This window comes from Aptenodytes forsteri, unplaced genomic scaffold, assembly GCF_000699145.1.
Source record: "Aptenodytes forsteri isolate BGI_AS27 unplaced genomic scaffold, ASM69914v1 Scaffold81, whole genome shotgun sequence".
Lineage (NCBI taxonomy): Eukaryota > Metazoa > Chordata > Aves > Sphenisciformes > Spheniscidae > Aptenodytes > Aptenodytes forsteri.
In genome coordinates this window covers 5,035,211-5,061,305 of record NW_008795259.1, presented here as the reverse complement: position 1 = coordinate 5,061,305, position 26,095 = coordinate 5,035,211, and the positions used below count along the sequence as shown (strand labels likewise).

General features: G+C 41.2%; 1 protein-coding gene across 1 annotated transcript in view; it reads right to left on the bottom strand.

Moving 5' to 3' along the window:
• Window positions 1-1,301: 1,301 nt before the first annotated feature.
• Window positions 1,302-26,095, bottom strand: part of BCL2 (BCL2, apoptosis regulator) — a 95,325-nt gene continuing 70,531 nt past the window's right edge. The window contains 1 exon segment of the mRNA XM_009279206.1: window positions 1,302-2,303. Within this exon segment, the coding sequence (XP_009277481.1) occupies window positions 2,169-2,303 (135 nt within the window). The 3' untranslated portion in view covers window positions 1,302-2,168.

Sequence of the window (26,095 nt, the reverse complement as noted above, 5' to 3'; positions counted from 1 at the left end):
GACAAATTCAGCTTGGAAGCTGAAAAAAAACAAAGCCCACACTCAATCCACAATAGTCGGTTGCTCCCATTTCAAATATTTTTCATACGAACCCTACACGAGCATGCCCACTTCTGACAGAAGCACTCTGAAAACATTGCAGGTGCTTTTCGTTTGATGGTGGGATTTTTCATTTTTCTTTAATCAAGCACAGTTCACATTTTTGTGTTCTTAGAAACATTTCCTTTCTATGTTTCTATAAGATTAAGAGTCATTTCAAATTTGAAATGTAAGCTCTCTCCATCTTTGCTCATACAAAGTGTAGGTGCCACGACTAAATAGCAGTAAAAATGCTGAGATGTACAACTCTTAAAAAAACAAACAAAAAAGCAGCTTTGAAGACACATCAACTACAGCCTTAACATTGAACATATTACATTCCCAAGTTAATGGAGAAAATTTGCATATAATGCCACAAAGTTATTCAGCTGAAATCTTGAGGTTGAATCTACAGTTTATTCACTGTATTCTTTTCACCCTTAGAGCACTTATGTATTGTACGGTGCATTTTATTCAGAACTTTTGCAACAGCTTTTCTTTTTATGTCTGGACGTCCATTTACCTACAAATCCCAGATTTCAAAAGTTTCAAAGAAAAAATACGAGCGCTTGACTCAAACATTTGAAGCCGGACATTTCCATGCCTCGGAGCAGCCTGTGGGACACGCTTCAGACTCTTAGGCTTCGTCCGGACTCCTGGCCCCCTCCGAGCGCACAGAAAGCCCCGCTTTAAAATGCACTGACACATCTGGTTTCAGAACACAGGTCTGTTTATAAAACTGTATACTGAGTACTCGGCATTAATTTTACTTGAGTTGCATTTTGTAACATGAGCAGATGACTTCACCCCCCCCCTTTTCCTCCACCCTGTTTTAGCTTGAAACGACAGTAGGCACCTGCGCGATCAAGGTGTCAAAGAGTTTCTGTCCAGAGAGAGGATTTGCAGTTTCTTCATCATCTTTTCTTCTGTAGACAGTCCTAGGAAATTATTAGCATTAAATAATTTTGAGGGCGAGGGACAGGAGGATAAAGCTCACTTTCTTTTCCTGTTATGAAAATGAACTTGATTTTGGTGTCCAGTTTGATAAACAAGGATAGTCAGAGCTAATCTGTAACTCAGCTGAGGTCTGCTTCTTGCCAAATAAAATTAAGATCTTTTTCAACTTTCAGGGATTTAGAGACCGCATCTAATTGGTTTCAAACCCCTGGAGAAACTCAGTAAGTAAACAGGATTAGTTGCAGATATGAGCCCACTAAAGTGGGACACAGGTCAGGTCTTCAGACTCCAGCTCTGCTCTGTCGAAGCAGGCACTTAAGGTCTCCTGATGTTTCTGTGTCAGTAGCCGCAAAAAACGTTTTACTGCTGAGAAAATCATTGGAACAGCAATTTCCTGCAAGCCCCAAAGATTTAACTTCACAATTCTATTAAAAAAAAGTATTCGAGTTGACATGTATTAGGGTATTGTGATTATGACGTGATGGCACAACTGGTAACTTGAAAACGCATGTTTACAAGGCATAGGCAATCATATTTCCATCTGTTCTCCTGTAGGTATAGCCAGGTGTCCTTCAAGAAGTTGCCATCTTGACTCCACGTATGTACCATGTTGAATCGTTTACTCCATCAGTTCTTGCCAGCAGGACAGGGTGAGAACTTTGTTCACGCTGACCTTGTCTTTCAGTTCCCTCCCAGCCATCCGGAAAATGCAAGGAAAATCAACACAACTGCGCAGGCTTTAGCAGCTCAAGTAACTGCCCTCGTAAGTGTAAGCAGGTAGGTCTTTGACAGTGTATTTGCTCTTCAGAGATAAAATAATCCAGCCAGCTGCATTAATTAACAAAAGAACCTAATAGACTTTGACCCTCATTGAAGTTAAGAATAACAACGTGATGTGATGACAGATACAACTTGCAGAGTTTCTGAAAATAGCAGGTTAAAATGTAAATATCTTTTAATAAATAATTTTCCTGCAGTGTAAAAATAAATGATATTTCCTTTGGCAGTAATAGCTGATTTAATCTTTAGCTGGGAAGTTGTTTTGCTCATAAAATATCATTGTGCTACAGAAAAAAAAAATATTATTTTGTTGTTTTAAAAGACTTTTGTAATCCACGATAAACTGGGTGACTCTACTTATGTCCGAGATAAGCGCCAAGAGTGATGCAAGCTCCCACCAGAACCAGACTCAGGATAGTCTTCAGAGAGATCCAGGAGAAATCGAACAAAGGCCTCATACTGTTGCCATACAACTCCACGAAGGCATCCTAGAAAGGGAAATAACGGAATATTAGAATTGCAGTAACTTCTTCAGAGAGGGAGGGCAACTTCTTCATGCTCAATGGTCGTCCAGCAACCACGCCGGCACAAAAAACCCATGCAAACCCATTAAAATAGTGATTTGAGAGCTACGTTTTTGTGCAGTGCTTAGCACAAAGTTCTCCTGCCTGTTTCTTTACAAATACTGCTGTAATTACCTACAGTCATGAATTCTGCTTTAGGCATGCCCAGTCTAACAAAGTATAGGAGCAGCATTTTTAAATACGAGTACCACCATTTTGGCTCCTGAATGTTGTATATACAAACATACACAAGGGAGGTAAATGGACCTTCATTCTCCAAACCTTTCATTTCCACTGGACATGGGGCATCTATATTGCTGGTCGGCTTCGCTGAAGATAAGGCAGTATTTACTTGGTTCCCTTGGAGTGGGTTCAGAAGACTATGCGTAGTAGCCACAGATGTTTCTTCCATATGAACTGAAGCTGTTAGGGTTGTGTTACACCTTTGACCGTCTTTTACAACTGTCACCAAAAGGGGTGACACCTTGGTCCTCTGCTCCTGCTAATCATGCCTTGGATGTGGCAGCGGTCTGGTTTTAGGGTCCATTGGGCCAACCAGCTGATCTGACAGTCCTGCCTAAAAAAGAGCTATCTTGCCATGGGATCATCTTATCAGTCTGACTTGCCCTCCAGCCTACAGCCAAGACATTCAGCTAGAGGAAGAGGAGGGGAAGCATACAGTGATGCCACTTCTCATGGCCGCCGACAAGTCACCTGGTGTGAGGTGTAGGGGGAGTCCTCTCCTCAGCCCAGCCCAAGCCACCCTGGGTTTCTCCTTCGAGCTGCAGTCCTCTGTGTATGGAGAGCTGTTTTGTAAAGCTGCTCCAGGAAAGTCTGGAGGTGCGTGTAGGCACCAAATGGAAAGGCTGTTTAAGTAGCAAAGATAAAGTTTTTGTGACTCATAAATACAGTGGGATCTGACTGGACCAGTCATCAGATTGGTGACACTCTGCACGTAACACCTTTCTTTCAGGCTGCAATTCCTAACAAACATGAAGCTTCAGAGCATTCCTGAGAGATAGATAAATCATACTGTATGGCATGAAAGCAGTAAATAGCAAAGCTGAATAACTTCAAAAATGTGACAAAACTGATAACATCATTTAGGGCAACTCTTTTATTGTGCAGCCAGTCAAGGTCTGCTCCCAAACTACTGAGATAAACCCATGAAATAGTTATCTAATGTCAGGGTTTCCGTCTCTGCCTTTATTACTCTAGACTTCCTATTTTTGGTAGAAGTTAACATTCTCCATTTATGTTACAGTGCCTTTAGCTGTTCTGTAATGTTATTATGTTAGGAGGTAACCTGCCTTCTAAAAATGCATATATGTTATGGTTTACAGCAGGAATTAAGGAGAGAAAGGTCTCCGTTATTAATATAAACCTTCCAGGCAAGTTAATTTTCCATAAATTATGCAGTTAAATTAGCCTCCATCATTAGCCATCTCTAGTTATTGTCAGAATAAGAGTGTTTGTGGTTTTACCACGAGAGGGCGTGTAAGGTTTTTTAGTATTTTGCCATTTTGACTCCTGTTCACTAGACACCGAGTGAGATTCAAATAAATAATAGGTATTTACTTCCAAAATATGTTATTATATTAAGCAATATTGGTGCATGTTGTAGGTAAGAGTGGGTGTCAGTAGGTAAGAGTCGGTAACAGAACAGCTATAGGCTTTGGCCAACAGATTGACCTGAAAATACGTCTGCCTCCTGCTACTTCTCAATGCTTGTTCCTCCAGGCAATCATTTTCAAACCTGGGTTTCCAAAGGTATATTCTTAAGTGAAAGCAGCTTAACCTTTGGGGGGAATGTTTTAATGCAAACTCTTCATTCCGGAGAAAATTTGGCAACTTCTGCTTAGCTGCCTGGTTTTTGAAATAGACATTTGCAAACTGGCCTTAATACTCTGCTGTGCTGTTGCAGACCTGAAAAAGCACACTCAGTTTGCTGTGCAGCTCTTTGGAAAGCTGCTTTTATTTCTCCTTAAGGCTATGAAGTAACACAATATCCTAAAATGTTACAGACTGGGCTAAATCCTGTTGTCGCCAGTGCAGACTCACTGACTTCCATGGGAGCTTTGTCTGTATAGGGAGTTCAAGATCAGGCCTTATAAAAATACAAGGGTAAAGTTCAATACTTGGTGATATTATTATGGGTGGAAAAGAGAGGAAATGAAAAAAAAAAACCCCATAGAAATGCAAGTCATGTGAAAACTTTTAACGTTTAAGATTTCCATGGTTTCTTTCTGTGGGGAAGGTCTCACTTCTGTATATTCATGACAGCCGATGCATACACAGTATCACTATCAAAATGAGCGTATTTTGTGCCTCCCTTCTATCCCAGTTTAGGAACATTCCTCCCAGTTTGTCTGGGACACCATTTCTAATGATTCAGTAGAGCTCCTGGTATTGGGTATGAAGATGGACGGAGGGTTACAGTAGAACTTGAAGACAGGGCGAAAGTATGGCATAACCTATGGCTCAAACGAGGAATGTTAACAAAAAATGTGCAGCATGCAGTACTTTTTCGTCTGAGATTATTACAACAATAACATGAACCCAACCTAATGGTGTCTGCACTATATATTACAAGTAGCTCTTTATGATCGTTCCCCCTCCCCTTCTCAAACATCCTGATTAGGCCTATTTCCGAAGCTTGTTTGAACAGCCTGTCACTATTTGTTTAAGTTTCAAACCTGTTTTAAATAAACACATGTCCATTTTATGTACTAAAACAAGGAGAGGGGGGGAGGGAAATATGACCCGTTGCTGAAAACTATTTTAGCACAAAGAGAACCCTAAAAGAGGAAATGAAAAAAAAAAAACCCCATAGAAATGCAAGTCATGTGAAAACATTTTAACGTTAAGATTTCCATGGTTTCTTTCTGTGGGGAAGGTCTCACTTCTGTATATTCATGACAGCCGATGCATACACAGTATCACTATCAAAATGAGCGTATTTTGTGCCTCCCTTCTATCCCAGTTTAGGAACATTCCTCCCAGTTTGTCTGGGACACCATTTCTAATGATTCAGTAGAGCTCCTGGTATTGGGTATGAAGATGGACGGAGGGTTACAGTAGAACTTGAAGACAGGGCGAAAGTATGGCATAACCTATGGCTCAAACGAGGAATGTTAACAAAAAATGTGCAGCATGCAGTACTTTTTCGTCTGAGATTATTACAACAATAACATGAACCCAACCTAATGGTGTCTGCACTATATATTACAAGTAGCTCTTTATGATCGTTCCCCCTCCCCTTCTCAAACATCCTGATTAGGCCTATTTCCGAAGCTTGTTTGAACAGCCTGTCACTATTTGTTTAAGTTTCAAACCTGTTTTAAATAAACACATGTCCATTTTATGTACTAAAACAAGGAGAGGGGGGGAGGGAAATATGACCCGTTGCTGAAAACTATTTTAGCACAAAGAGAACCCTAAACAGAATCTCAACTGTTTCATAAGGTTTGTCTCCTTCTGTAAACGCATGTATTTGTCACTGGATTTTTGTCGCCTAAACCGGTCTGTTTAAAATAAGAGAATCTCTGCTAAAACAAATAAGAGTAGGAAAATTGCTTGAAACACTTGATGTCCTCTGAAAAGCACTCTTTATAATGAAAGCAAGGGTCCCCTTGGCAAATAGACTGAGGCAAGTTCTGGCTTGGTCAACCTTTCTGGAAGTCTTACACAATTGGAAAGAAAATGGTTGCAGGCCTTGCTTTTAAGACCTACCTATTCAAAATTTAATGGAAAGTTATATCCTGGATGTAAAATTATATCAGGGCAGTTAAAAATTATATGGAAAAGAACTCTTCATTCAGGTCTGTAAGTTTTTAAAAAGTAATTTCTTAAGAAGCTTTTATTAAGTCAAATCAGTCCATTGCTGGTTTACTATGCAACTTTACGTTGACTGTTCCTGTGAAGCAAGAAATGTGGGAGTGGGGAAGGGAAAGATGCTCTGCCTAAGCTCCTCTTAGCACTAAAGCACCCGAGATGCCTGTCTCACCTACCTGGGCTTGATTGGCAGGCCAGGAAGATTGCCCTGAGGGCACCCCTCACTGCCCTCTTGCCTGTTGAACTATATGCAGGGAGGACATAGCATGTTCCTGGCCGAAGTTCCTGGGATTTGCAGGGAGCCCAGGGCAAAAGTGGAGTTTGTCACCCTCGGAGGATTAGGAGGGTAATAGTGCACTGAGTCATGGCAGTCTCGAAACAAAGCATCCAGATCACACTACCCCGCTCTTCCGCTGGCCCAAATTCGGCAGCTCTGATCCAAGAAACAAATGTCATCTTTAATTACACAGGCATTCTTTGCTTGCGCACTGAGCTGAGTTTGTTCAGTCTTGGTCCTTTTGCAGCTCAGCCTTCACCCCTGCTTGAGAGGCAAGGCATAGCTTCTCGGCCACAGAGAAGTACGTACTTCCCATAGGCTGAGCCCAGCGAAGCATTATGGATCTGACGGCTCCTTACTGAAAATACAGAGGGAGAAGGCAGTTTCAGCCTGGCATTTCTGACTGAGGGGGCGGTGGGGAGAGCAAACACAAGGAAGTAAAGGCTTCCTTTTTCTACCTGAATCAAACAGCTGGTGAGGAAGTGACTTTATTTCCCTCGTTATCATTGGGTTGACAGGATATCCTCTTGAGCCACATTGTATTGAATGAAGAGCCAGTGAGACTTCCATTTTACTGAACGGGAATTGCCTTGCGGCTTTTTTACGCTGCCCTCTCCGTGACTCCAAAACAAACAAACAAACACATACTAACTCACGGCTTTTGAAGAAACCTGCACAGGTCTGAACGAGGTGGCTTTGCCACCCGGTACGGGGCAGGAGAGGGAATGGCATAAGCTCCGATGCCAAGGTTTAGCAGCTGAATGACTTTTCCCTCACCCCTGCCTCCATACGAACGACATAAATTCTCATAAAAGCTTTCGTTCCCGAATGGTAACTCATTGCAGAAAGAGTTTGGGGAGGGAGGGAGGGAGCAGAGAGAGCTGGTTAAGTCGTCCCATGTTTTCTATGCAGTGAAACCTCATTAAAATGTCATCTTGAAGCTAACGAGAAAAGTTCTTGGAACACAAAAAATAGACAAATCTGTAGCTGTTCTTTTCCCGAAGAGTTTATGGGTCTTTTATGCAAGCCTAAGTCGTGAGTACATGCAAATAAGGACAGCTCAGATCTTGACTGTGTTGTGCCGAGGTGTGGTGTTTCGTGAGGTCGGTATCTTTAGAGGCCGATATCTTTTTAAGCCTGGGAGTGCCCACATGCTGGCAGTCCAGCCAGGTGCATGTTCTCGAATTATAATGGGAAGGAAAAGAAGGTGTCATCACACAAGCCCTGCTGACCACGGGTGGGGAACCTGCCTGGGGAGTGGCTTTGGCACGTGCACCCCTGATCAAATCCCCATCCAGATGTCCCCCCCCCCCCCTTGGGTCTATTCTGAATTCTCTGTTTCCACAATGCCCAAAAGAGTCTTAGGTCTGCAGCTGATATGTTAGTTGCTAGCTGCATAACCCTTTTGTTTCTCCAGTGATATCTGAGGTTTCTGAATTTGGACAAAACTGCTTCTCATCACAGCGGTCTTTCCTAACCTCTTTGTTCCCTGTCCTTGTTATCTATCTGTATAAATTCTTGCCTCGGTGAGCCTGTGATCTTCGGGGCATATCTTGCAGGTCCTAGTCTTGCCAGGCTCTCACTGAAGTCTGTGTGAATTTAAATCAGTGGAAATATTATTTGCATAAGGCTGACTAAACATGGCACTCAGATGGAGACATCTAAGGAGCAGGGACTAATCGTGGTTAGGTTTGCTCATGAAAACTGATGCATATGCTTAGAAATATATAAATGTGAGTGGTTACAGCAATGGGGATGACTATTCCTCTTGTCCACGCTCCCGGAGAGTGACCCTGCTGGCAGGCAGATTTCCTCTGGACCTCCGCGAGATGAAGGACAAACCCAGGCTTCGAAGAATGGTCAAGCCATCTCTTTAAACACAGAATTCGTAAGGTGTTGATAATTCAGCTTGCATGGAAATCCATGCCATGTTCAGACTAGGCTGCATTCTTGTTAAACCAAGTCAGCATGAGAAATGTTTCAGTAATTTAGTCTTGGCGTCTCTACTTAATTCAGTTAGACGTGGCTCTGCAATATGCAAAAGCCCAGACCTAGTGGAGGCTGCCTTGTTTTCTTATTCCTGGAAAGGCCCACACTAAAATGAGGTATTTCTGGCATCAGCGTAACAGCTGTAATGTCACTACAGCAGCTAGCTGGTAGTATTTAATGGGTGCCACTTCTGAGAGAGCAATATTAGCATTAATGAGAGAAAGAAGGTGAGAAGGTCTTCTGGACAAAACCCTCGATGTTCAAACAACATGGTCAAAGCTGCTCTACTCAATCCTTCACAATTTTCTTTTCAGATCTTTTGTGGGTTGATAATCCTATTCAACTAATTTGCTATCTGTTTGCATCAATATTTAGGAGCCTTAGTTTTATTTTCCAACTTTTTATTTACCTACTTAGGTAGAGTGCTAGAAGCTGTGTGTAACTCGTACCTAGAAAACAAATGTGTCCCTGCACATATTTTCATGAATCTCAGTTGCAGTGAGAACCGTTCAGTTTTAAGTCACCTTCTTCTCCTTCTACTCAAATTTATCAAACCCATTCTAGAGAGTTTACATTCACATACAACAGTAAACTTAGCAAACACTCATTTATGGATTTGTGGATCACTTTGGAGGAGAGAACAAGTGTCACAGAGCTGCTGGGGGGACTCATCTCATCCCGTAACATCGCTCTTACACCTGCATGCTCTGAAAAGAAGCTAGATGCATTAGGACCCCTGTCAAATCTTCAGAATGACTTTAAAATGAAAATAATGACAAAATGGGTCTGAATGACAATGCAGGCCTGTTTCTCTCAAAATCTTGTCTAAATTCTCCGTCTTGCTTGTAACTTACTTTCAATATGAGAGCCCTTACACTGGAAATAGCCTACCTAATTTAAAAGCCCAAATCTCAAGATTTGGCTGCAGCGTGTACGTTGGTAGTAGAGGCAAACGTGAACACATCCCCCGTTATGTTCCCTGCCTGCTCCAGCTGCCCGTGCCGCTCTCGGGCCGCCGCAAAAGAGTTAAATCACGTAACTGCCTGAGAAATGGGAACCGAAAGCAGCTGCTTGTAGAAATGCTTGAAGTGCTGTGGCACAGCGTTTGTCATCAAGACCACCGAGGGTTTTATTTAACAAGCATATCCAGCTCTGCCGGGCTCGAGGCACAGGTATTAGCGGAGGTAGAGAGGGGAAAGCAAGACAGCAAGGCTGTCAGTCTGGTGAGGAGGGCCTGGCTCGGGGCGGCCTCGGCCAGAAAAGGCAGAGCACACGTGTGAACGAGAAGGGTGAAATCGAACCAGTCTCAGCAGGTTGTCCCATTGGCTGAACCACGAGGGACCAGTCATGCATTCTTCTGCTTCTTGTTTTAACATCCCTCAGGGAAACACTCCATCCTGTGTTTGTTGTCTCAACACTCAGTTCTGATCCAAATCCCTTTAGCTTGACTAACTCGCGCTCGGCATTGAGCAAGAGTAACACTGAGCTGGAGCGGTGGCCTTGGCACTCCTTGGCACTCCAGCGGCAACAGGTCATGCAGAGCTACCAGCACGTTCTGCAGAAGTGCCACCTGTTCCTCACATGACTTGAAGCAGGCTCTTGGTTTTTCTGAATCTTGTGACAATCAACTGATTTACAGGGCCAATGAGACAACACGGCTAATGTTATGATAAAGTAACCTCACTGCAATTTAATGAGTAAGTGCAAAAAAAGCTTATGCTGTAGACTTCAATGGACAGTTACACTTCTACCAGCAGCCACCTGGAAAATATGAATTTGCGCACGTGTTTTCTTTGGCAGCCTACACCTCATTAGCAGCCCAAACCATTTCTGCTCACCTGTAAAAGCCTTATTTGAGGCAGAGAAGAGGCAGCATTTTTCGGTCATTGCTTTCTCTTGCCATTTCCTAAGTCAGCCCTTGGGTGCTGTACTCCACCGGGTACTGTGTGTCAGCGTTAGCTGTAGGGGAGGCAGACATGTCCTGGCAGTCAGGCAGCCTGATGGAGCAAGCTGCAAGTGCCCCGCTTCCAACACGGTGCACGCAAGAGTGGAGGCCTCTCGGTGGCTTGCTCCACATTTTCATCATTTCACAGCTAAGTGATAATGGGAAATTAAAATAAGGGGAATTTCCTGGTCTGCATCTGCTCAGAAGAGATTGTTTTTGGTTTGGGTGCCTCCCCTCCACTCCTCCTTCTTGTCCTTTCTGTTCTGTTCAGCACTTGCGCAAAAGCACAAGACCTGGGAGACAAATGGAGGGTGAAGGAGCAGGGAAAGTAATGAGGAGAGTCTGCGTAGATTGAGGCAAGTGGGAATTTAGACAAAATGAACTGTCTAAATAGGACAGGTGAAAACTGCCTGTTGCCACAATGAGCTGAATCCTACTTTTAAGCCAAGATAGCTTTATGAGTTGCCTTGCCTTATGGGGGGTTCATAGGTTAGGGTCGGCTGGTAAATCATGAATTTTTGGGTTCATTCAGAAAGTCCTTTGGCAAGTGTTATCAGTAAGAGCTAACAGGGACCATATGAAAAAACAAGGAAGAGTCAGAGTGTAAGAATACCATTCACAAACAGACTAAAGGACTTTGTTTTGTTATTCAAAACAGCTCAAATTCATTTGCATACACAGTTGTAATCCGTTAACTATGACCATTAGATTTATTCAAATGCCACCACACAAAACCAAAATATGAAGACTTAATATAATGCAAACCACCTCTGCCCCTCCACCTCCAAAACCAACACCAAACAAACAACAGGCATCCTACAGGAGAAGTGGGATCTTCTCCCATCCAAAAGCAAGTACTACGGGGATGTTTGGAAGCGACAGACCTCCTACCCATATGTACACTTGAATTCCTCTGTAAAAAGAAATGTCTTGCTGATACAAGAAAGGGCGCAAATTCTGCGTGTTTCCTTTTAGCAGGAAGCTTTAAAACTGAAAAATGTTAGAGATTAGTAGCAGGAGAAAAAGGGTTATTCTGTACTGCAGGGGCTTTGCTGGTGTCACTGTTCTGGCCAAATCCCTCAATGGAGACATGGCTTATACCAGCTGCAGGAGTCTGCCAGCATGGTCAAAGTACCTCCCAAACAATGTGAGTTATACTGGCAAAAGGACTCCTCTATTTGGTGTAAGTCTATGTAAGTCTACATAGTGGGGAAGGGAATCATGCCAAAATAGTTATCTTTGTAGGCTAGGGATGTGATTTTTTCCCCATGAGATAGTTATGCTGGCCAGACTTTGTCATGTAGACCCTAGGAACTTTTATTTGCAAAATAAGACTGTAATTTATTTTAACCAGATGTTCAGCACTGATCTGTGTCTGTGCATTCACAGTGCACTCCAAGTAATTTTTACTGTGAAAGACATATACCTTGGACACCGGTAAGATTTTAAAAATGTAACGCTGAAACTTTAAGGCTGTGGTGGGCTTTTCTTTCCTTTTGGTTGTGATGGGTAGTTCCCAATGAAGTAAGTTGGTGTTCTGGGTATTGAGTTTTGCTCCCATCAATCAGATCCCCTACAGGTCCTGTAAGGCAGAAGTCTCAGCTCTCCCAGGTATCAGACATTCACATCAATTTCTGGAGCAAGTCATGCAGTTCCTTACAACCTAATGGTTGCTGGGAGCATAGGGTGAGAGCTGAGGTGACCTAGGACCTCTCTTTTTTTTGTAAAGAGCAGGAGGTACGAGTGCCAGTCCTCTGAAAAAACAGATCCCTCTTTGTTTTCTTTCGTGCCTGGTGTTCTTGAGAGGAGGCAGGGGCTGGTTCTGCTACAGGACAATGATCATCAGAGTGGTCACATAGCTGTCACTGGAGCCTGAAGTACCTACCGCTATCAACAAGTTACACATACACATCCTTGGGAACAGCTGAAATACAGCTTAGCCTGCATTCCTATGGCCAGTCATTCAAAACAGAAACTAAAGGATTTGGTTAACTGCTGCTTTTTTTTTCATAAGCCTGCATGTCCTTGCAGATCATTCACAAAGGGCTGAGCATTTATATTTCCTGTTGACATCCTTTGAAAGGGAGAATGCCAATGGAAATTGGATCTTTTACTGAACAAATTCTGTGGACAGCAAGTCAGATGAAAATCCGTGAAGGATTTAAATCTATCATTGTGACCTTGAACTAATAGCATGAGGAAGGAGAAGGCCGTTAACTTAGGCAGGAAAGATTGGTAATTACTTCATGTGTTGGTGTTTCCAAGTGAGTAGAAATTTCATGCAAAATTTCAGATACTCAAAGGAAAGAATAAAAAAACAAAATCGGGAATATCGGCCAAGAAAAAATAAATGCATTACCTATCAAATCAGTGCTTGAAAGCTTTCCCACTTTCTAAAATAAATAAGATCCCACAGATCGGAAACTGCAGATCAAAATTGATATAAGGTCCTAAACTTTATCATTTACTTTTTTAAATACTTCTAAGTGCAGGTGGGTCCACGCAGCAGAGTGCAGTTCTATGGAGAGGAAGAGGGAGCTGACCTTGCACTGAACAAGCCAGCTCAGGGGCAAGTATAGGGCTGCAAGCGCTATAGGTATATTAGGGTAGTACTCCAGGTGGGCTAACTATCCCAGCTGTGAAACTAGTGCAACCACTGTTTACAGGCAGCTCAAATATCCCTGTGTAGTGCTGCGCTGTGTCATGTAGATGTGCCCTGAGGCACTACCGGAGAAAAAATGATGGATCCTGCTGCGCACAGAGAGTGTTAGGCAACGCCTTCCCCGTACAGCAATGTGCGCAGTGACTCTTACGCCAGCAGCTGCCGCTGAAAGGCCACTCTCTCTTGCCCAGTCACTTCAAAGTAGCCTCAAGAATTTCATTAGAGCATTAATCTGCAATTAAAGAGCTGCCCTTGCTTAAGAGCCAGAGGAAGTGATTATAGGAGCTGACGGATTCACGTGTGGTAGAAGGAGAGGGACTAGATCTGGAAGTACGTACAGCAATCATCTAGAGGATGACCACAAATAACTCCTGGGTGCAACCACCTCCTGCGTCTGTCTCTCTTTGGGTGATGACCTGTGCCCATCTTGATGCTCTTTTCATTGGAGTTCTGCCATTCCTGTCAACCTGCTTCTTCTCCCCCAGATCTTCCATCACCAATGTCTGCTGCTCCTACCCCTGGGCTTTGCATTAATAGGGCTTCCTGCCACAGGGGTAACTCTCAGCTGGCAATTTATGGCTGGAATCTAATGTATAAGTGACATAACCCACCCAGGAGCTGCCTTCAGAACCTCCTATAATTAACTGTTGCTGCTATAAGTTTAGACAAACCCAGGAAATCACATGCAAAATTCTGTCTGATTTGTTATCTAATCTTCTTCTATCTAGGTTCTTATACCACACGCATTGCTGTGGTATCTGAGCATCTCGGTGCCTGGATGCAATTCAGTTAAACCCTTTTCAAGCTAGCAGTCTAAGCTGGAGTCCTGACACTTCTCCTACACGCAGCCAACTGTTTTGCTATGAGCAAACTGTGAAGAAGCTTCTTCAAAGGCTCCCTGAACGTACCAGCTTCTCTTGTCTTCCTTTCCCAGATAATGTAAGGTTGGGAAACTTGCCAAGCATCACGCTAAACCGAAAGAGATATTCAAATTGCAGCGAGTACAGGAGCCAAGGGAGCCCAGTCTGCCAGAATGTTATTGTAGCATTCTCAAGAAGCTCACAGCATTAAGACCTCATTTTGTTGTGTGCCTGTCTGTCTAGGAGATGCTCCACTGGAGGCCAGAAAGTCATTGCTTCCTCAATATTAAATACAAGTGTGTCAGCCAACTACAAACCATTTGTTAGCTTCAAACTTTCAAGTCAGTTTTCTTTCTTTTTCTTTTAAGATTGGAGGTGTTTGATCCTCCGGTTGCTGTTGCTTGAAACAGAACTTCTGCTTTCAAGAGGATTTTAGATATACCCTTTTCTGATGATCGTACAATCGAAGCAAGAACACAGAAAGGGATCAGCAGTCAAAAAGGTGATGAAAAGAAGCTGTATTATTTCTGGATGAGAAATACTAGATATGGGTTTGATTGGTTTAAGCCCAAGTAAGGGAAGAGAAAAGTTCAGAACTTACCTACACTTTAACAGTAAAGAAACAATCCTCCCCCCAGGAGGAACCATTTAAACTGATATCAAAGTATATTCTGACTCATTAACTGAAATATGTTGTGCTGGTGGAAGACAGTTATATCAGCAAGATTTTTGTCTACGCAAGGGTTTGCACCAGTATAATTTATATCCATAAAAAAAGTCAGACGCATAACCAACATGGGCGTACAGTAGAGTGCAAACCAGGCATGAAACACGGGGGAAGATTTGCAGGCCAATGTTTTGGGCTATGTGTTTTGATTCTTACAAATTTGTGTTTTAAAAGTTCCTGTATGTCTATAATGAGAGCAGTTAAAATAAAAAAAAAATCTAGGGCAACACAAGCATCAAGAAACTAAAAGAAAACCAAAGCCCCTTCCTTTTTTTGGCTATTTATTCCCACAGCTTTAGCCATAGAGTTGGGGGGGTGGGGAGGGGAAGAAGATGAACTGAGCCTGTGATCACGGCATTAAGTTGATTTGACTATTAGAAAACTTTAATTTAAATGTTCCCCATGGGGTTTCTGGTATTTATTTCCTTATTTACTTCTTGAGCCTATTTAATAGTTTGACCTGAAGGAAGAAGACTTTGCACAAGCAGGAGGATTAAGGGTTCAAATTAGTTAAAGATGAAACAAATCTATTGATTCATTAAAGCCCAGTGTTCTCAGTGCCACCAGCGATACTATCATATATTAAACTGTTAATATGCTTGAAATGCAGAAAAAAGACATTTTCAGCATATGTTACAGATGGCTTTTGATTGGAAAAAATACACGGCTCCTTTGCATCCTTTTTGCCTAACGTTTTCTGTCCCATCCAAATGGCCTTCCTATGCATGTAACAACCATGGGAGGGTTAGTGAGCCTCTTCTCATGCCTGCCTGACTCTGTACATTCATTTTAGTCTAATTTTGTCATCTTTGTCCACTCCCAAATTGTACCTCGTAACTTGCACCCCTTTCATTCCTTGGGTTTTTTTGCATGCTTATTTCATGTACTCGCTTTCCTTCTCGTGTGTGTTTCTTCAGCTATTCCTTGTGTGATTCTTTCTTTCTATGGCTGTGTAACCTTCCTTCCTTCATTACCTCTGTTTTCACTATTCCTTTTCATGCATCCAGTCCTACCTTGCACAGTTTCTGCAAAGCATTTGTGCTTATACAAGTCACACTTTTTCTTGCCGGTATATTGCTTATTCCTGTCCATAGAGTTGAAGTTAGCGAGACAAATACATGAATGTCATTGTGCCAGCTAATCGTGATTGAGCTGTGGTCCCAGCCGGTTTTAACTGCAGCTGGCTGCCACAATGCTGAATGCAGCCTAGGTGCATGTAATTGCCAAGTCACCGTGGGCATTGTGCCAAGGGGACTCTTCAAGGTTGTGTTGCAACACAGTGGTAGCTTGCAGCGAAGACCAGCCCTGCCTAGTACTCGGTGAGACTCCCATACCCTGTTTGTGTCTTGAATAAACCTAAGCTGAGGTGGTGTTCCTCTAGAAGCAAGCAGGGTTGGGTAGGAGTGTTTGAAACGAGGCTTGTTGCAAACATCGGTTGTGTCTCATTTGCTGTGAAGCCAACATAAAACCGTGCTCGGAAAGCAGGAATACCTGGGACCTGTATAGCTGTAGTTCAGCCCTGCTCAGTGAATCCTAAAATGTGGAAGGCTCAGCACGTCTGTGTATTTTATCAAGAAGCTGGTAGCCACTGAGCCATACGAGAAGCTCTCTGAAGGCTTTCACACTGCTGGGAGGAGGAGCAGCTCATAAAGCCGTGTTTAATACTTCTCCTCTGGTCAATTTTTAAGGGAAGATTTAGGAGGAGAAAGATGAAGTTGCTCTTTGTTGAATTTCTTAGATACTAAAATACGTACTTATGTCACAGTTTTTGAAGAAAACAAAATAGCATCACCTCGAAGAGAGGAAAGGTATGATCCATGAACATAGGAGCTGCTATACTGAATTAGCCTTGTGGTCCACCTAGATGTTAAGTCTTAGTGAGTCAGCTACAATCAGTTTGTGATTAATACCTGAGTTAAGACTAGTTTCTTCCTTTTATGTGTCACTTTTCCAAGATGCTGTTGCTTCAGGTGTCAAGAAATCTCTCTTCTGATCTGTGTGCCTCCTGATCTATTTGGCCAAGCATAGGGGAGTAGCCAAAGTCCCTATTACTACAATTTTCTTAGCAGTTGAGTTCAACATTGCTCATTCCGTTTCCTTTTCTTAAGCTGGATATTAGCAACAAAGACCTGTTAATGTCTTTACTTTCCAAAAGTTGTTAAAATGCTTTGGAATGTCTAGTTTAGCATTTATTTATTTGTCTTCAGAGATTCAGTTGCATAGTCCTTCCCACTTAAAATTCAGCTAAATAATGTTCAGGTTATCCTTCTATACAGCAGTATCTCCTCTGCCTCTGTGGCCCAGTCTTTCTTTCCTGAACAGTTTGTAGGTAGATAATGATGTTGTTCCACTACACTTCCGTACCGCCCATTATTATTGAAATCATCCTCCACGGCAAAATACTCCGATTGTTCTTTTGCTTTTAAGCTTGTTACATTTGTATAAATACTTACGTTTATTCACCTCCTTTTTCTGATACCTTCCCAGTTTTACTGAATTCCCTTTCATGCATTTACCAAAATTATGACTCTCCGATGGTCGTAATTGGCATCGTGTTCTCTGAATTCACAAGATGCTGCCATATATACAGATGTCTTTAATAGACATATCTGACTAATATGTTCCCCAGATCCTCATAACTTCTGGCTATTTGCAGGATCTACTTCTGTTCTGGTCCTCTCCATTTTCTAGGCTCTCCTTTCCCCAGAAGGTTTCCTCACTCTCCATCTAACAAACTAAAACGCCTTCTTGCACAGTCTTTTCTGGCCACACTCAGAACTGGCATAGATCTCACTGCCTCATCAGACTTGCATATGAAACTGGGAATAACTGAGTCAAAGCCATTAGCCTTGTCTTGGACCCAGAGTTTTCTATCTAGCCAAATGATGTTAGTTCCCAGACAGTCTCTCTCACTTACTGGTAAGAAAAGCTCATCCAGTGTCTCATGATATCCATTGTTTTGGCTGAAATTAAGAAGCTTGCCGAGTTCATGTTCCTCATGACTGCGTTCCCGGGAATGACTGGGGGCGTTTGTCTCACCAGTCTCATTCTGAGCGGTGGCAAAAGCCATCTTCAGTTGCAAAGAATCGCATTTTTCTGGCAGAGAAGTGTGATCCGACCCCCCGCTCTGTAGCTGAGCTTCTCTTCCATCAGGAAGCTGGCTTCTTAAAACAGAGCATTGGCTAGCTTGTGCCTAAGAGCCACCCTTCCCCTCCCAAATGACCTTTCAGCTTCTGAGGTTCCTCAATTTCTCACAGACATTTGTGGGATTTCAGAACATTTGAAAGCAAAGAAGCAGAAGCTTTGTAAGATTAAGGGTCCTTAACAGAAGGTAAGATATTTTAACCAGTTCCCTAGTCAAAATAAGAGTTACTGTCTTTTTATCTACTTGCTTAAGTTTTAATAAAATGGTGGGCTTTTTGTTGGGCAAATGACTGTCAGTGCTGTATTGCCCAAGGGAGTTCCTTCTCATTCTCACTATCATGTATCCCATTTTCCTAAATCTTAAAAAAACGCTTTCAAGATAGATTCCTAAACACATGAGTAGGCATCTAAATGAATAGACCGAGTTTCACAGCGGGGACCTCCTGCCTTGGTTGTCTGAAGTTAGGTAGGTGCCAAGCATTGAAAGTCATGGGCCAAGTAATACATTACAAAGCTACAGTTTGAATGGGGACAGGGGAAGTTAAATTCCTGATCCCATTTCTAAAATTTTAATATTATGCATTAATAATCATTGCATTGATGATAATTTAATTAAAATTGTTGGGATTTAAAAGATCTTTTCTGAAAATTGTGTTCGAATTTTCTGCACTATTTATTTGACAGGGATCAGAGTGGAGCAATGAGACTATAAGCATAGAAAAAACTTTTCAGTAGGGAGGACACTGGAATTAGCCGTAATAGTAAGTAACCAACCAACTGAACAAGGAGTCCATTGAAGAATGAGTAACAGGGAGAGAGAAAGTAGGTATGGAAAGTCAGCGCTCCCGGTCCTCATCATGCAAGAAATAGAGGGATTTCAATTACATGAGGAATGACAGGAAATTCACAGCTGGTAAGAGGACGTACTTTTGCACAGCATCCACAATTAGTCCATTTTATTATTTAAATTATTTAAATTAGATGATTGCTACAGGATGCTGAGAAGTGAGTTTAGCAAGCTTTAAAGAATAATTAAATATTTCTATAGTAAACAAAAGCTGTTAACAGTTATTCCAAAATAATAGTAGTAGTAGTAGTAGTAGTAGTAGTAGTAGTAGTAGTAGTAGTAGTAGTAGTAGTAGTAGTAGTAGTAGTAGTAGTAGTAGTAGTAGTAGTAGTAATAGTGGTGGTAACAATAATGATAATGATAATAGTAATAATAATAGTAGTAGTAGTAATAACAACAACAATAATAATAATAATATTGGAAGCCTTATGCTTGAAGGATTAAATCAATCTCTGAATTCTTGGGATTAGTGTACGGTCTTCATGGGAACTACGTAGGACAGGGGAAAGGATGAGAGAGAGAAGAGATTATCCTAAATCCGCCTCTTGTGGCATTTCTTCGCCTTCATCTGAAGCAGGTGGTGCTGAGCACAGGCACAGTCTGTGCTGGATGGATCATGATTTTCGTGAGGAAGGACAATTTTTAATACTTGTGTATTAGCTGAGAAGGGGAGTTTTGTGTCCTTCAGTGTTTTACAAATATTTTTTCTAAACTTTTTAGTGTTCATCTAACTAAAAAAGACTTTGATTGAGACAAAACTCATGGATCCCTAAAATAAGATTTGTATAGAAATTTTAAAAAATGAGCAACATAGTACCTTTAACGTAAGAAAAAAATATAATATGTCTTTTTATCTGGAAAACTAACGGGACTACTTAGTATTCAAAAAAATTGCTGGAAGTTAAATGCCAGTCATAATAAAACATTAAGAAAAGAAGTTCAAGACAGATTTTTAAAATGGATGAGTTCTTTAACCTTATAAGGAACATTTTCATAAAATATATAATGAAAACTAAAAAGTAATCAGAATAAAAATTTGGTTTTGTCCATGTGCTTTATCCAAATGGAAGAAATAGTAATTAAACATATAATGACAGCAACATAAAGGGAAGAGGCTGTATTAAAAAAAAAAAGATAGCCATGTTCCTTATTGAACTGAAAATAAAGCTAAACAACCTGCTAACGATACTGAATTTAAACCTGTGCCAGGGTATAAAATGCTACGGTTCACGTACGGCTGCCTTCGCTCCTTTGTCCAGCTATACATGACCATGACAGTTAGTTGTGGGTTTTTTAATTTGATTAATTACAGCTGGGGAGCAGACTCTCCCAGGCTGCTGTGAGGACCATTCTTTGCCACCTAGAGACGCATCCCTGCACCGCACAGGGCTGGGGGCGGCCACTGGAAGAGGGAAGGCCACAAGAGGTTCGGCTGGTGGCGCTGGGGCAGATGAGGCTCCACCAAGCCTCAAATGGGCAACTGGACCCTGTGGCTGGACCCAGGGGGAGGGGGGCAGCCTGAGCGCAGGTGTCCTCATGGAGGGCCACCCATAGGAGCAGGGCCCCAGACTGTCTCCCTGCACGTGATGGCACTGCAGAAGACAACAAAGCCACGTTAAAGTCTGCAAGGCTGTATCGGTCTTTGCTTCTTCTCTACTCTCCCTAGAGGACTCCTCGGTTTATTTTTATTTTTCAACCTTCCTTGAATCTCTTTCATTTCCTCCCCTCCTTAATTATACATCACTATATTAGATATTTTTAGATAGAAGTACGTGAATATTTTTAACGATATCAAGTCTTTTAAAATTGCATTCACGGAAGAGAATACAGCATATACGCCTGCAGTGTGCCACGGGTAATGTAGTGGTGTCTTTCTCACGGTCAGCCGTGCTTCCCAAACTCCCCTCCCCGCCACCCGAGTACTTTCACTCACCTCTTTTCAGACCACTAAGCAACCACTGTCAATCACCCTTCACGCCCCATCCCACCACTTTCGCTCTCAGTCATTTGCCCACTGCCGTGACTCTGTCAGGATGCACCTCACCAAACCATCGCAGACGCCCACCCCTTCTTGCTCACCTCCTGAACCCTTTCATGCAGGCAGGGTTATTCAACAGTAGCTCAGCTAGAGCTGTCGGTACTGTGGTAAACGCAGAAAATTCAAAGCAAGAGAGAGAGGAGATAACTGAGTGATACGGGTGCTAGGTGGGAAATTCCTTAGTCAGAAGATTTAGCAGGTATGACTACCTATCTCGGAGGGATTGGGGAGTGAAGGAAACTCATCTGCCTGAAGCACTTCTGCAATGCAACAACTACACCCAGAGGCGGGTCCCCTTAGGTTCTGTAAATACAATGATCGAGAGAGAGAGAGAGAAACTCTTCCAGAAGGTGCTTCAGAGAAGAAGCATCCTAACGTGGCTATCCCCAAGTTGCCTTCTGGAGAAACCTCTTTCCGCCTCTGTTGAGTGTATAGGGAAAGTCCTTGCCTACATACCCGAGCGAGAATGCCTCATTTAATCTCTGTATCTCAGTGCATCATCTGTGGATAGTGGTAATGAAGTGCTTGACTGGGGCATGTGGTGGAGTGTTCCTGGAAGGTGACTGCTACAGCAGCTGTGGAGGATCGCCCGCAGCGGAAAGCTACGAGTAGCTCTGCGTGTGCACAGAGCTGGAAAGTCCCACACAAAGAGGTTGTCCATGCCTGCTCAGATCAAGGATAGATACTCTTCTCTCTGTTACTCTTGTAGAAAGGGTCATGGTATTTCCCTTTGGGAATTGTGTATCATGGCAAGACAATTTTAGTTGTGTTTATCTTAAGTGGTTTTATATTCCTGCATTAGTTCGCTGCAGTAGAAGAAAATCTGCCATTTGCATTTGCATATCTCGTCAGTTTTTGAGTGGAAAATGATAACAAGAAATTTCTCAACTACTCTTCAGCCTGAACATTGCTTATCTTTTCTTTCAGCCTACTGTTGAATGAAATATCGTTTCAAGCTAAGGGAGGCACTATTTGACAGAACAATAGATATCTCTCCATGCCTGTCAAGTTAAAGAGTAACTGGAAGGTACTATATTTGGATCTATTATCTTACATAAGTATTATGCAGAATCCAAACATAGTCTCTCTGTAAATAAATCTAAAGACTAAACATTGGAGATAAGTGTATATGCATATGTATATCATATACATATGTATATGATATATATGTGTATATATACACCAATACATGCGTATGTATGTATAATGCTGAATAGTTTGAACAACTAAGTGAAAAATCAAGACCCATGTAAAGAAATTAAATTTAGTATTCCATTACTGTTTTCCCAGCCAATGACTGTCCTCTGAAATAGCCTGGTGTGCTGGTTTTGGCTGGGGTAGAGTTAATTTTCTTCATAGTAGCTAGTATGGGGCTACGTTTTGGATTTGTGCTGGAAACAGTGTTGATAATACAGGGATGGTTTAGTTACTGCTGAGCAGTGCTGACACAGAGTCAAGGCCTTTTCTGCTCCAGGGATATTCCACACCATGTGACGTCATGCTCAGCATATAAAGCTGGGGGGGAAGAAGAAGGAAGCAGGGGGAAAGTTCAGAGTGATGGCGTTTGTCTTCCCAAGTAACCGTTACACGTGATGGAGCCCTGCTTTCCTGGAGATGGCTGAACACCTGCCTGCTGATGGGAAACAGTGAATGAATTCCTTGGTTTGCTTTGCTTGTGTGCGCGGCTTTTGCTTTACCTATTAAACTGTCTTTATCTCAACCCACGAGTTTTCTCACTTTTACTCTTCTGATTCTCTCCCCCATCCCACCAGGGGGGAGTGAGCGAGTGGCTGTGTGGGGCTTGGTTGCTGGCATGACACCTGGTTCATTAGTAGAGTCCACCAACGAGTGGTTACAGATGCAATATATCCATCTTGGACATTGTAAAGGCTGAGTGCTAGAGCCTGCACCTTCCTTAAGCACCTGTTTCATCCACAGCTTTGAGGTCAGCAGGGAGAGTTCCCCTGTTTTCATTTGACTTTGGTCAGGTCCTCAATGTGCTAAACTGAACTTTCCCACAGTTCAGAGAAAAATCTCCCATCTGTGAAAAGGACCCCAGAGCTAAGCTCATTGTGTTACCAGGGCTATGAGGGTAGTATCTGCACAGAGACCAGACGATCCTGGAAGAGAATGGTCTGGACCGTGCACTGAGGGTTTCAATTACGAGGTTCACTTAACCCAACAAGCCTGCTGCTGCAGAAGGCCACAGATGTTTCGTTACTCTTCCTTGATTCTTCCTATTTTTGCAGACATCACAGAGACACCATGCATAATATGGGTTTATCTGAGCTTTCCGCTTGGGACTGTGACCTGACCCCAGACCACTGAAGAGCCGATCTCATCCCGACTAGTAGATGCCTGTGTGAGATCTTACAGTTCTTGGCCTTCACAAATACTTCTTAGCTCCAAGTATTGCCAATTAAATCTCCCTATTGTGAAGCAAAGAACGATAGCAGCATTTTCTATGTCCACATGTTTCCTAGACTGATAAAACGCTCAGTATATCTTAAGAATATAAGTGTGCTCAGTTCATTCACAACATACAATAAGTGCACAATTCAATTAACTAATGCAATTCATATTTCATTAGGACAGAAGCTGTTTGTGACCTTAAACGGACAACAATTTCATGACAGCACTGCAGAATTTTAATTAGATAGGAAAATAACAAAGACAAATGAAACAGAGGGAAAATGCGCTGCCTGGCAGAATTGTTCCAAAGAACTTAAAAACAAAAGATGCAGTTGTTCTGCTAAGTCCTTCTCCTCCTTCCCCCTTACTAATGATGCAGAGAACAAAACATTATTGCCTTTCTTTGCCTCTGAGTAACCATTTGTAGAGAAGGCTATCTCAGCATTGTGGTATGCACCTGGTATGGTACCGAAAGGCACAAGAAAGAGAAATGTAAGGGCCTGGTTTACCTTTTCTTTATGGGTACCTAAGTGAAGAGCAGCTCCCCTAAGAAGAATCATTTTTATATCAGTTTTTCAAATTTGTTTCAAAGGCCCAAATATTGGGCCCTAAAATAATTTGTGAAGGAAAGCGGTAAACCAGCAACAACAACAGATATGATTATTAAATTAATTGTTAGTATGTTTAGTACAAAATAACACACAAAATCACAGTACATAAAGGACTGTGATTAAAGTAGAGAAGGATTCCAATGTTAAGCTGCGATTGCTGTAATATTTCTTTTTGTGATACTCTTAAGAAAATGAGAAGAGATTAATAAGGTTAGTTATTACAGTCCTGTAGCAATTTCATCCTTAATCCAAAGTATTACCATGTATGCTGATCCTTATGTGAGAAAAATGGCTCCCTACAGTCTGTAATTGAGTTTCATTATTTTACTATATATTGCCAAAACTGTGTCTTGTATTACAGAAACATAAAAGGACAAGATCCTTTCATTTTTAAATAGTACATTTAAAGAGACGACAGAAGGATGAAACTACCAGATCAGAGTTCACGGTCTGCAAAACATGCTCCCTCCCCCCTGCCCCTCTCCCGGACTATGACTTTTGTTTTGAAGATAAAATCAGTAAATAAATTTTGTACAAAGCTGGCCAGATTTTGTATTAAAGGCAAGACGCTGTATAGGAAGCAATTGGATGTGTAGCAAGATGTGTCTGTTTAATCAGGATATTTGTTGATCTGGGTCAGTAACAGGATGGTTATTTGTCCCTGGCCAGTGGGTGGCAATGGCAGCAAATGGCTTATAGTAGACAAGGATTGATTTTGATAAACATGTCCAGATGGGTATGATTTAAATCAGTAAATATATTGCTTTGTATAAAGACATATTTTTAAATTAATTTTAAACCAGTGTTTACATCTACCAGTCACTAGATGCTACATATACATTCTTAAAATAATATTTGAACCAGGAGTATAATCAGTAAAGAAAAAGGAAAATAGCTTTGCCTTCTCCGATCCTAAGAACTCTGACGTTTTCTTCTTTATGATATATTAGATCAAAGCCCTGTTGTCTGTATATTAATATTATTTAGTAGTGCTTTTCTCAAACTTACTGTGAGCTGAAGCTAATTTTACTGGAACAGATGAAGTTACTTTATTGGCAGTATTGTCAAATAACTTTTTAATGCAATGAAAGCATCAAAACAGTACAGCTGCTAAACGAGAGAGATCATAAAAAGGGAGTTTCCAGAACTCACTGATATTAGCTGCTCACCCATACATTCCCTTCCTCTCAAGTTTCAAGATGAGATTATTATAAAAAAAGGCTGATTTGTCAAAAAAAAAAGAAAGAAAAAAAAAAAGAAACTGTCTGAACAAATCTGCAAATAAACCAACTTGGGGGAATTCCCACGTCTGTGTCTGACCTCCACGATCAAAATAAGGCATCCTCAACCTGATAAAAGATTCTGCTATTTTTTTAGTACTTAACTCTTCACCCGATCAGGTATCTGACCATCGCAGCTCACGCTTCAGGAAAGCCGCGCTTTAACCGTGGTCGGCCCAGCCTGTGCCAGACCCCTCGCAGGCCAGAGGGGTGACTGCTCGGGGATGAGCGGTGCTGCGGGGACCAGGGTGGTGGCCACCGCTGGTCACAGAGGCAGCGTCTCGCCCGGCTCCTGAGCACCCTGCTGCGTCCCCGCACCACGGAGGAGCCAGGCCCAGGCTATTTATTTGTAATGACTACCGTTGTGCAGCCAAATTGCTCTGTACGGCTTCCTTTTTATTTTTTTTCCTGTTAAGTTTTTGGCTTGGCTGATGGAGGATGGGGAGGAAATGCATCCCAGCAAAACTGCCTCTCTTCAGACTTGCGGGGGCCTCGTTCCAGTCTGCTTGCTGGCCTTGGGCTGACCATGTTAGAGACGCTGTGCTGTGATTATTTTAATTTTTTTTTTTTTTTTTTATTTTTTTTTTTTTTTATTTTTTTTTTTTTTTATTTTTTTTTTTTTTTTATTTTTTTTTTTTTTTATTTTTTTTTTTTTTTTATTTTTTTTTTTTTTTTTATTTTTTTTTTTTTTTTTTTTATTTTTTTTTTTTTTTATTTTTTTTTTTTTTTTATTTTTTTTTTTTTTTATTTTTTTTTTTTTTTATTTTTTTTTTTTTTTATTTTTTTTTTTTTTTATTTTTTTTTTTTTTTATTTTTTTTTTTTTTTATTTTTTTTTTTTTTTATTTTTTTTTTTTTTTTTTTATTTTTTTTTTTTTTTTATTTTTTTTTTTTTTTTTATTTTTTTTTTTTTTTTATTTTTTTTTTTTTTTATTTTTTTTTTTTTTTTTTATTTTTTTTTTTTTTTTTATTTTTTTTTTTTTTTATTTTTTTTTTTTTTTTTATTTTTTTTTTTTTTTATTTTTTTTTTTTTTTATTTTTTTTTTTTTTTATTTTTTTTTTTTTTTTTTATTTTTTTTTTTTTTTTTATTTT